The sequence below is a fragment of the Chelonoidis abingdonii genome, chromosome 1 (genome assembly GCF_003597395.2).
Source record: "Chelonoidis abingdonii isolate Lonesome George chromosome 1, CheloAbing_2.0, whole genome shotgun sequence".
Classification (NCBI taxonomy): Eukaryota; Metazoa; Chordata; order Testudines; family Testudinidae; genus Chelonoidis; species Chelonoidis abingdonii.
In genome coordinates, this window is record NC_133769.1 from 119,282,904 (window position 1) to 119,294,495 (window position 11,592).

The 11,592-nt window shown below is 45.5% G+C and overlaps 1 protein-coding gene across 1 annotated transcript in view; it reads right to left on the minus strand.

Annotated features, from left to right (window-relative positions):
* The window catches only part of MICAL3 (microtubule associated monooxygenase, calponin and LIM domain containing 3), a 278,656-nt gene that overhangs the window by 95,605 nt on the left and 171,459 nt on the right, over positions 1–11,592 (minus strand). The window contains exons 24-25 of the mRNA XM_075069475.1: positions 6,526–6,614; positions 5,204–5,291 (exon numbers count right to left, since the gene is read on the minus strand). Coding sequence (XP_074925576.1) covers positions 5,204–5,291; positions 6,526–6,614 — 177 coding nt within the window. The remainder of the gene's footprint in view (positions 1–5,203; positions 5,292–6,525; positions 6,615–11,592) is intronic.

Sequence of the window (11,592 nt, forward strand, 5' to 3'; positions counted from 1 at the left end):
CTCTCTTTGGAGAGCTGTTATAGATCAGCTATGGAAAGGTTCAGTATAATGGACCATGAATGCAGAATACTATTATTCCTTCCAACTCCAGTGAAGGTTTCCAAGGCACAGCAGAAGTTTAAAGTCCCTTTTCCCCCATCTCTGTCTGATCAGAATCTGGTACATTAATTTTCAGACCAAATTCTAAAATATGGACCTCTTGGGTTTTATTGGTTTAGGAATAGGGGTACTTCAGGGTGGCTGGCATAAAACGAAAGCAACAAGTACAAAACACTACACCACAAGATTACTTCAGCAGGTGTAGTCAAATCTTTTAAAGTTGAAGGTTTAAGACAGAGAGGGACACATTTTTAAAACACTGCCTCTATTCATAATGATATAGAATCATACACACAAATGAAGGGTTCTGTGCAGGTAGGTTCATCTATGTGCGCAAATGGGATTGTGTGTGTATGAACTGTATTCACAGGTAATGCACAGACAGTTTAGGCACAGTCACATGTGGATAACATTTATGTGCATAAAGTCCACTTGGATGTGTATATACATACTATTCCCCATTTGTGGATTGTTTGCTGATACAAGAAAGTTTGTGCGTAAGTTCTTTGTTCACAAGAAACCATGCAGAACTGGACATGCTAGTGATGGCCAGTTGGGGCCTCTTTGAAAATGTGGCCCACATTAATGGGTATGTGCATTACCAGAAGCAGCCATCCTCTCTCCTCTGTAGCCATCAAAAGATCTTTCCATAGGTAAGCTAAACTTTGTTATATACAGTAGACTACACATAAAGAGATGGATAGTTAAGGGAATCACACTTTGGACTCTACTTACTGTACATATCTGTGGGATGTACATGAGTGGGCTTCTTGCCTTCATTATTGCACCCCTATTGTTATATACACTGTATATTTAGAGGCCTACGTGGTAGGAGCCCTGATCTCTTCCTTCCCTATCGCTTTTTGGATTCTGCTCACTATCGTTTGTATTTGGTGACCAAATACCTCTGCAGGGATCTTTCACTGGCTCACGAAGGACACACTTCACTAGCCAGGCAACTCTCTCAAAGATCATGCTACCTGCCATCTAGTGCTGTATGTCTACAGGGGTAAGATGAGCTTGTTTCCCTTCTGAACTTTCCATTGTGAGTGGGGAAGGAAGCAGATTACTAGTAGGAGAGTGCTTGTCCCAGGGATGAAACATTTTACCTGCCTGAAGTCAAGCATTATTATGAGCTCTGCACTGAAAGAGACTGTTCCAAGTCCACCTGTCAGGGAAGTGCTAAAAGTTCAGAGATAAGTTCTTATAGACCTTTAGAAGAAAACACAAAAACAGCACTTGTATATTAAAAGCATATTAAAAACCATATAAAAATACTGTAAATCATATTAAAAAAATCCAAGAGAGACAACAGTTACAGATTATCGAAGGAAGAGAGACAGTTGAAAAGCAGGGCTGTTGGGTTTTTTATTTTATTTTTTTTTGGCAAAAGCAGCTACTTTGGCACAAGGGCAAATGCAGAAGAGAGAGACAGACACGAACAAGCAGATAGTACAGAGAAGGCTTACAGAGTCTACCACGAGCATGCCAGAGTTCAGCACCAAAAGCACAGTTGTAGCTTTCCCCACCCTTCCTTCACAAGAGAGTCCTGTTTCTTGGGAAAGAATGGAATCAGCTGCGCAAAAGCCCATTACTATTTTCCCAGTTGAAGCAACAACCGTGCTTCCATAGCCAGTTCGCATAAACTTCTCTGAAATTCTTAGAGCCCTCCTATTGTGCACACAGGCTTCTTGGCAAATCAGACATAACCCTCAACAGAACTGCGATTCTAACTGATGGCTGGAAAACTCAGCTTGGATGTGAGATTGTCCCTAAAACTACAGTCATTACAGCCCAAGGGATAAGATGATCCACATTTAATGCCAACTAGAAAGTGGCGGCATTGTGATTCATTTAGCAAAGATAACACATGTAGATCAGGTTAGTAACATCCCATGTGAAAATGCTTAGCGTGACCTCACCACAACTCAGCTGACTGAGCCCGCTGAATAGCGTCCAATGTTTGGAGGTCATTTAAGTTTCCACCTCTTCCACCCAAGTTGGCTAAGAAACAAAGTGCCAGACTCATTGGTGGTGTAAAGTAGATGCCAAGTGTAAATGGGTTAGAAACATGTGAGTGTAAAAGGAAAAGTAGTGTAATTTACACCCATTTGGTATTCGGTGGGAACCAAACATCAGACCTAGCATAAGCTGTTGTAATGCCCACTGAACAGAAGCTTTGCCTGCTTACACCTGCATTGATTTTTGACCCCAGCAGTGTTGGGGATGATGCCAGCATAAATTAAGAATGAGATGGGGCTGCTTTATTCTGCATCTTTCTGTTACTTGCCTTTCATAGTACACATCTTTTCCTCCATAATCTAAATTATACTCATTTTGCACCTCCACTGAATGCCATGCCCATGCACATTACACTTCTTTGCCACTTACGCTGATTTTCCAACCAGTTTACATTTCACATGCAGCCTACACCATCACTGAAGCTGGCTCATCTCTTACAGGATTTGCAACTGTTAATGAAGGTTGCATTTGGTGGTGTTTGGCCCAAAGGTGGTCAAATGTTCTTAGAACATATAAAGCTAACAGTAGCAAGCCCATCAGCCAGGAGAAGTAGAGACTTGGAAACAGCTCCCTGCTCCAATTCAGACAGGTTCATGTTTAAGGTATTGGTCTGTGCTACAGTGTACACTGTCTAGCAATATTCTCTAATTAGCACAATTTAATAAAATACAGCTAAGCACGTAGAGGGCATTTCTAGTTCAAAGTCAGGAATCCATCAAATGGAGATGTGCCTCCCTAGGATTTTCCAGGAATAGAATCACATACTTTCACTGCATTACCAATCCAAGTAGTTTAAAGCTTGCCCTAATCCTCCCCCCTACCCACCTCTCTTTTTAAAAGCTCAAAGAACTGTAAACACTAGCCATATACTTCCTGACCCAACCAGCAAAACAGGATCCAAAGGCAGGTGGTTACAAGGCATATGACAGTTATATTGCTGTGCTAGCTACACGAGAACTGACCTGCAGTTAATGAAGCTGCAGCAAGCTTCTCATGCACACTGCTTTTGAGCCAATATCTCCCCTGTTCTATCTCACTTCTCATTATTGCCAGGAGTTTTAAGACACACTTAAGACTTCCTACAAAGAGGCTGGGGAGAGATGTGAAATCTCAGCTAAAAAGGGAGATTCCAGCATAGGAGGTAAAGCACTACACGCCTCCTTACCGTTACACTTATCTCAGCCATGCACACAGCTGAGTATGCAATGCACTATACTACCCTGCGGGCGATTCCAGTGGGTATTTTAATAATATAAGAAGCAGCTCTACTATACTTGGTGCTGTGTATGAGTGCATACTGCCTCATGTAACATCCCTTTCAAGGGCCAGTGTTCCAAAAAACGTTATGGAATTCCCCTTCTGCTGAGGCAAACAGAAGCAGGCTGTTAAAGAAAATAATGTCTGCTCTGTTCTATTCCTCTCTCATGTAGATGGATCATAGATCTATCCACAGGGTCACATACAGTCACATAACAATAGCAGCAGATATTTATTTATTTGGCCATACCTGTTTAGCAAACCATGGCCTATCATCTTCCCTCATCACTTATCTCTCCACCAGCATTTGTTGCACAGTAAAGATCTGAGAAATAGCCAGTGTTTTCCATTCATCTTAAAAGTTAAGTCTCTTCTAACAATTCTCCCTGTTTTTCAAGAAAGATCTGATTCTTAACGGGAAGGCAACTTCCAATCACTCAATAAAAGCAGTTAAAAACAGTTTAAGGTACTACAGCTGCCAAAGACACAAGGCCAACTTTTCCAATTTTACAGTGACATTCTCCTTAAAATTTCTCTCCCCTCCATTTTGCTGTGCAGAAAACCCATACAAATGGAGGAGGAAACTGTGAAACTAACTACATACAAAGCGCTGCCAAATGCACAAAGCAAAACTGAAAAAACAATTCTCTAATCACTTACAATTATAATCTTACATTGTAATAAATAATATGAATAATTTAAAAAATTCAGACAAAAGCATAATTTAAGCTGACTATATCCCTTAAGATGTTTTAAATCTGGTACTTTAATCTGGGGACATTTTGCTACATAAAGGGTGACTATTTAATATTGTCGCTCTCCTAAAAGCAACTGTTTTAGTTTATCCACAGTATTCAGGGCCCATACACTAGAAACCAACTCTCTCTTCCCTCTTGCCCCCCCATCTCACCTTTTCCTTCTCCACTAAACTGCAGTTTTCAGTAAAGACAATTGAGGAGGTGGGCCAGATGAGAGTCTGTGGCACAGACAGAACATTTCTCCCAAGTTAGAAGGAATTAGAGCTTTCAGATAGAGCAGACTATCCCTAGCAACACGACACATGCTGTAATAACCCAATTCCCAAAACAACTTGCCAAGAGCAGCACATGTTCTGACAACGAGGGGAGAGCCCTATGATCTGCCAGCACCAAGGAGTTCAAGAGTTTAAGGAACTGGTTTCCTTTAGCTGCAGAAGACACCAAGAATTCTTAAGTAGCCACAGTCCAAAGACAGCAACAGGGATTTTTTTTTTAAAATTCCGATACCAGCTTAATGAGAAGCGTGGGAGGATGGGCACTATATCCAGAATTCAGGTGAACACAGAAATCCAGTCTATGAGTTATTGTAGTCCAGAGAGACCTTCAGTTCTATTAATACTACAGTGCAGACTTCGCAGATCAAGCCTTTTTATTTGGGCTCATTCCAAGGAAATCCTGAACTGAGTATCTGTGTTCACCTAGAATGATTTTAGACAATGCCCTTGAAAGATAGAGAGTCCAGGCCCCAAAGCCACCACACAAAAGAAATTCCCAAAATTCACACAAATTATACAGCTTACAAAGTCAGGTCATGTTAAAATCTTACTGGTCAGCAGTCTGCCGATAAAACTCCCCCAGGATTTGCACAAGAACCTCTGACTGGACATAGAGAAAGGGGACCCCAAAAGCCATCAGCTGACACATGAAAAACGAGTCCAAAGGATTTTGGGCTACCTGGTGCCCGACCGAAGAAACTGTGCTTTGCAGGCGCTGGCTTGCCACCCTAACTTTGTCAAAGAGGCTGAGAGAGTACTTCACCACCCTGCCAAAGAATGAAGCGGAGCTACCTGGAGTCCTCTCTGCCGAAATGGCTATGGAATTTGCCCGTCCACTTGCTTCAGCTGCCATGGCTTCCTGCAAGGATCCTTTGTTGTCCTGTGAAATGAGGGAAAGGAAAAAAGAAAAAAAAAACAAAGAAGAAATTGGAAACCCCTTGGAAGTAATTATTTTTAATTTGGAGCAGTGTGTTTTAACACTGAACACACCCAACCATCTCTTGAACAGCAGCATTTGATTATTTATGGGTTAGGCAGCATCTGGACACGATACTCAGGAGTCGGGCCCAACTACTGCATCATCATCTGATTATTTATGTTCTGAAGATCAGTTTATACATCTAAGAAAAGCAAAGAGGTGATATTTCTACAGCTTGCTCACAAGAGTTACGATCCATTTTTGCCCTTCAACTTCAGAAGGAAGCAAAGCAGCAATGGGCCTCGATCCTTCCCCTGCACAGCCGAAGGAAGCACAGCATTAACTTGCTATGGTAATGGTAGGGCACGGGGGAGGGGAGATAACACTTACTGTAGAAAACAAAAACTCCACACAGAAGAGGGTCCAGCTTTGAGCAAGTAGGAGAGAGCTGAAAGCAAACTTAATAGGATTTGAGAAGGTAACACTGCTCAGGACTATAATGTAACTTTCCAAAGAGAATGTAGGAAGAGAGACTCAAAGTGAAACAGGGACAGAAAATAAGCCCAACTGTTCCTTTATGGGGTGCAGGAAGTAAAAAGGGAGCCCTTTCTGAACTACACAGTATGACCTGGCCCTCTTTTCCAAGCATGATTCTACCTGTTAGTATTAAGTGACGAAAAGCAATTCCTTTCTAGCAACAGGTTCCTATTAATGCAAGACAAATCTTCCTAAGAAAGAGCTCAATTTTGGCCTATGCAAGTAGGTTTGGTTCAGAACCCAAATCCTAGCCCATAAAGATGAGACTGAATTTCCTGAAGAGAAATGAAAAGCATTGGCTTCATTTTAACGAAGTCTTTCCAATAAGCAGAAAGGTTGTCAACTTTGTCATTCTAGTTCTTCTAGTGTTTGCAGGCGTCAGTAATTATTTTAGTTAAAAAAGAAACTAATATCAAAATCCTAGACTGTGTGGGATGGGGTTTTCTTTCTTAATCAGACCCACAAAAACATAAGAGATTGATAATTACAACACAGATTGCTCTTGAATTTACCTCTTTACAAACAGGCAAGACTTCATGACATTTAAACATAATGTGATTCATTACAATCTTCTACCCTCTGCAAAAACACACATTTTTCCAATAGGAGAGGTCAAAACCCATTGCACCCAACATGTCAGATTAGAATAAAAAGTTACCTTTCCTGACAGAGGCCCCACTGCTGGTCTCTTCCTTTGAGCATAACCAGAGAGTCGGTAACAGTAGTGAGGTTTACAGTAGAATTTACCTGCAGTCAGAACAAAAGGGGGAGAGAGAAGTAACAGTGAGAACACAGCAGCTCAGTCTACACAATATAACACTACCTCAGTGAGATTTACTTTGCTATCTCCACTTCCTGTGCCCGGCACTGCCCCCTCACTATGCTTGGAGACAAACAATCTGAAGTTTTAACTCAAGTCCTCCTCTCCCCCTCCCTAAACAGTGCCTATTCCATTGGGTGCCTGACAACAATTTATCCGAGATCCAATCAGCCACCAAAGGAGAGCTGAGGCCTTCGTGGTATCACACACTAACAATGCGGCAGTGTGTGAAGAACAAAGACATCATTACATGAAAAGCTGGCAGCCGCACTTTTGGGAAAATCAAGAATGAATACAACTATCAGAGGAATGAGAGAGGGAATGGGTGTTAACTCTGAAGGGACTATGTACCATAATATACCAAAACATCTCCCAAAAAAAGATATTCTACTTAAAAAACAAGGTTACTCACCTTTGTAACTGTTGTTCTTCGAGATGTGTTGCTCATATCCATTCCAGTAGGTGTGCGTGCGCCGCGTGCATGTTCGGAGACTTTTACCCTAGCAACACTCGGTGGGCCGGCAGGGCACCCCCTGGAGTGGCGCCGCCATGGCGCCTGATATATATCCCTGCCAGCCCGACCGCTCCTCAGTTCCTTCTTGCCGGCTACTCCGACAGAGGGGAAGGAGGGCGGGTGTGGAATGGATATGAGCAACACATCTTGAAGAACAACAGTTACAAAGGTGAGTAAACCTCCTTGCTTTTCTTCGAGTGCTTGCTCATATCCATTCCAGTAGGTGATTCCCGAGCTTACCAGGCGGTGGGGTCGGAGTGAGACGTTGCAGAAAGCAAGACCGCCGTACCGAAGGCGTGTCGTCTCGAGACTGATCAACCAGCGCATAGTGCGATGTAAAAGTGTGCACGGACGACCAGTAGCCGCCTGGCATATGTCTTGGATGGGGACTTGGGCCAGGAAAGCAGCCGAAGAGGCTTGAGCCCGAGTAGAATGGGCGGTGATCCGGCCAAGCGGACGTGAGCCAATTCGTAGCACGTCCGGATACACGATGTTACCATGATGAAATCCGCTGTGAAGTTACAGGGAGATCTTTCATACGCTCTGCCACCCTATGAATAACTGGGGCGAGCGTCTGAAGGCTTTAGTCCTGTTGATGTAGAATGCCAGGGCCGGCGGACATCTAAGGTGTGCAGCTGCTGGTCACGGCGGCATGTGTGCGGCTTGGGAAGAAGACCGGCAGAAAATATCTTGATTAAGATGGAATGGTGAGACAACCTTCGGAAGGAAGGCTGGGTGTGGTCGGAGCTGCACATTATCTTTGTGAAAGATGGTGTAAGGCGGGTCTACGACCAACGCACGGAGCTCGGATACGCGTCTGGCAGAGGTGATAGCTACCAGGAAGGACATCTTCCATGACAGATATAGTAAGAAGTAGGTTGCTAACGGCTCAAAGGGGGCCTATGAGTCTAGAGAGTACCAGTTCAGATCCCCCGTAGGGGAAGGAGGCTTAACCGGAGGATAGAGTCTCTCCAATCCTTTAAGGAACCTGGAAACGATGGGGTTTGAAAAGGTGGAAGTACCGGACTCTCCAGGATGGAAGGTGGAGATTGCGGCTAGATGGACCCTAATGGAAGAGGGGCTAGGCTGGCCCTTGAGATAGAGTAATAGTCGCAGGACTACAGAGACGGAACGGCAGTAGGGACCATGGAACTCCGTGCACACCAGAATGAGAATCGCTTCCACTTTGTGAGATACGTGGCCCGCGTAGAGGGTTTCCTGCTACCTAAAAGGACTTGTTGGACCTCGGCGGAGCACTGGCGCTCAGACTCGTTCAACCAGACAGGAGCCATGCCGTCAGGTTGAGGGACGGGAGGTCTGGGTGACGAAGCCTGCCGAAGTCCTGTGTTATAAGGTCCGGTAGAGAGGTAGTGATATTGGAGGTGCCAGGGACAGGTCGAGCAGCATGGTGTACCAATAATGTCTCGGCCACGCCGGAACGATCAGGATCAGCTTGGCCTTGTCCCTGCGTAGGCTTGAGCAGGACCCTGTGGACTAACGGGAACGGTGGAAACGCATACAGGAGACCCTCATCCATGGAATGAGAAAGGCGTCCGAGAGGGAGCCCGGGGAGCGGCCCTGCAGGGAGCAGAACACTGACACTTCCTGTTCTCCTTGGAGGCGAACAGGTCTATCTGGGGAAAGCCCACTTCCGGAAAACAAAAAACAGGATGTCCGGACGGATGGACCATTCGTGTGTCAGGAACGATTGGCTCAGGCGGTCCGCTAGAGTATTCCGGACCCCCGGGAGGAAGGAGGCTATCATGATCGACTGGGCTATCAAAAAAGTCCCAGAGTTCAGAGCCTCTGGCAAAGGGGAGAAGATCGGTTCCTCCTTGCTTGTTTATATATACAATGGCCGTTGTGTTGTCCGTGAAATGGCACACAACGGCCCTGTAGCTGCTCGCGAAATGCCTGGCATGCCAAGCGGACCTCCCTGAGCTCGCGGACATTGATGTGGAGTTGGAGTTCTGGCAAGGACCAAAGACCTTGGGTCTGCAGATAGCCGAGGTGCCGCGCCCCCCCAGCGAGGAAGCATCCGTTCAGGGATAGCGAGGGTTGAGGCGGATGAAACGGCCGACCGGCGCACACTAGGGCGGGGTCCAGCCACCAGTTGAGGGAGCCCAATATGTGTGATGGTACTGGAACTATCATGTCCAGGGCATTCCTGCGTGGCCGAAAGACTGAGGCGAGCCAGAGTTGCAAGAGGCACATGCGTAGTCTCGCGTGCTTCGTCACAAGGGCACGCGCCATGTGACCGAGGAGGCCGAGGACGGTGCGGCAGTGGTAGTGGGGAAGGCATTGGAGCCCTGAACGAGAGAACTATCGCTCTGAACCGTTGAGGAGGCAAACTGGCTGTTGCTCGATTCGAGTCCAGCAGTGCTCCTATAAATTCTATTTCCTGAGTTGGGAGCAGGATGGATTTGTCGAGGTTGATGATCAATCCTAGACGAGAGAAACAAATCTTTGATGAACTGTACGTGCCGGGTCACCTGGGCCTCGAAGCCCCTCGAATCAGCCAGTCGTCGAGGTAGGGAAGACAATGATGTGACGACGACGGAGTAGGCCGCGACTCATGCCATACACTTGGTAAAAACTCGAGGGGCGAGGAGAGGCCGAGAGCAGAACTGCAAACTGGTAGTGATGACAGTTCACTACGAAACGAAGAAACCTCCTGTGCAGTGGGTAGATCGCGATATGAAAATATGCGTCCCTCATGTCGAGAGCACGTACCAATCTCCGGGATCGAGGAAGGAATGAAGAAAGCTCACGCTCCAAAACGTCTGTTAGTCTATAAGGTGCCACAGGATTCTCTGCTGATTTTACAGATCCAGACTAACACGGCTACCCCTCTGATACTTTTTACCAAAGATTCACTTTGAATTTCTTAGGGCAAATCTCCCCCCGCCTTCCCTTCTCCACAGGTTCATCATGTTTGCCTGGTCACCTGAAGCACAGCAAGCCTTTGATGAGGTCATAAATCACCTTCATAACAGCCCCCCTTTTGGCACACGTGGACCCCAGTCACCCATTTGTGGTGAAGGTAGATGCTTCCAGCCTGCCTCTTGCTCTGGCTCTGTCCCACAGTTTGGGTCCCAATCTATTACACACTTGCATGTATTATTCACACAAACACAAACTTCTCAAAGGAATTACAAAATACTGGACAAAGAGGCTACTTGCTATTAAATCCACTTTTGAAGAGTGACAACACTATTTGGAGGGGGCCCGAAACCCAGTATGTGTCTTTACTGACCATAAAAATTTTGAATACCTTCAGAGCGCTCTGGTCCTAAACCCAAGACAAGGGCACTTTTCTTCTTCCAATTTGGCTTCAGTAGTTCATACCATCTGAGGACCAGAAATGGGAAAGCAGATGGCTTGTCATGTAAAAGGGATTATCACCAGGGGAATGAGGACCTCAGTCTGGAACCACCCCATGTCCTGAAGTCTAGATGTTATGATTCTGCCTAGATGTTATGATCCTCCTTCAGACAGCCATTCAGGAAGGTACCTCCACCAGGGGACTCCATCTGAAAAGGGAATGGCTAAGATGCAACAGTCCATGCAGGACAGGGTAACATATGTCAATTCCATAGGGGAAAGCCCAGTTAGAAATACTATGTTTATGCCACGATGCTCCACTCCCAGGCCATTTGGTGACTTCAAGATTTTTCATACTATTGCCTTTTTTTCTGGTGGGCTGCTATGCATGCTGAAGTCTGGGCCTGTGTAGATCCTGTACCATATGTGCTTGTACTAAGAAACCTCATACGAAGACCCTGGGTGCCTGAATACCCCTAAAGACTGGCCAGACCCTGGATCTCAATCACTCTGGATTTCATTGCGGAGCTCCCATGCTCCAAGGGCCACATCATAGTCCTCAAGATCATAGACAAACAAAGATGATTTATTTCATCCCCTGAGATGATCTACTTTTGGCTGAGGCAATGAGTCAGCTGCCGGTGACCTTCATCGTCCTCCTCCATAGGCTCCCTGACCAAATGATCTCTGACGGTCAGAGTTTGTCTCTTGCTTATGGTGGGAAAACACATTTAAGTTGCAACTTCTCCGGTCCCTCCATATCCACCCAACATTTCATGCATCACTCCTCAAGCCCTATACAGTAAATCTCCTTTCAGATCAGTGTCAATAAACCTCTCCACCAGTTGAGATTCAAGGACAAGAAGAATATATATAGTGCATGAGATCCTTGACTCCTGACTGCTGTGAGGTTGCCTCCAATACCTGAGAGACCGGGAAGGTTGCAGTTCCAAGAAAGGTTTCAGTGTGGTAGCCGTGTTAGTCTGTATGATCAAAACCAATAAGAAGTCCTTGTGGCACCTTAAGGTGGAAGTGGGCTAGTCTCAGTTGACAATTTCCCCCCTGCT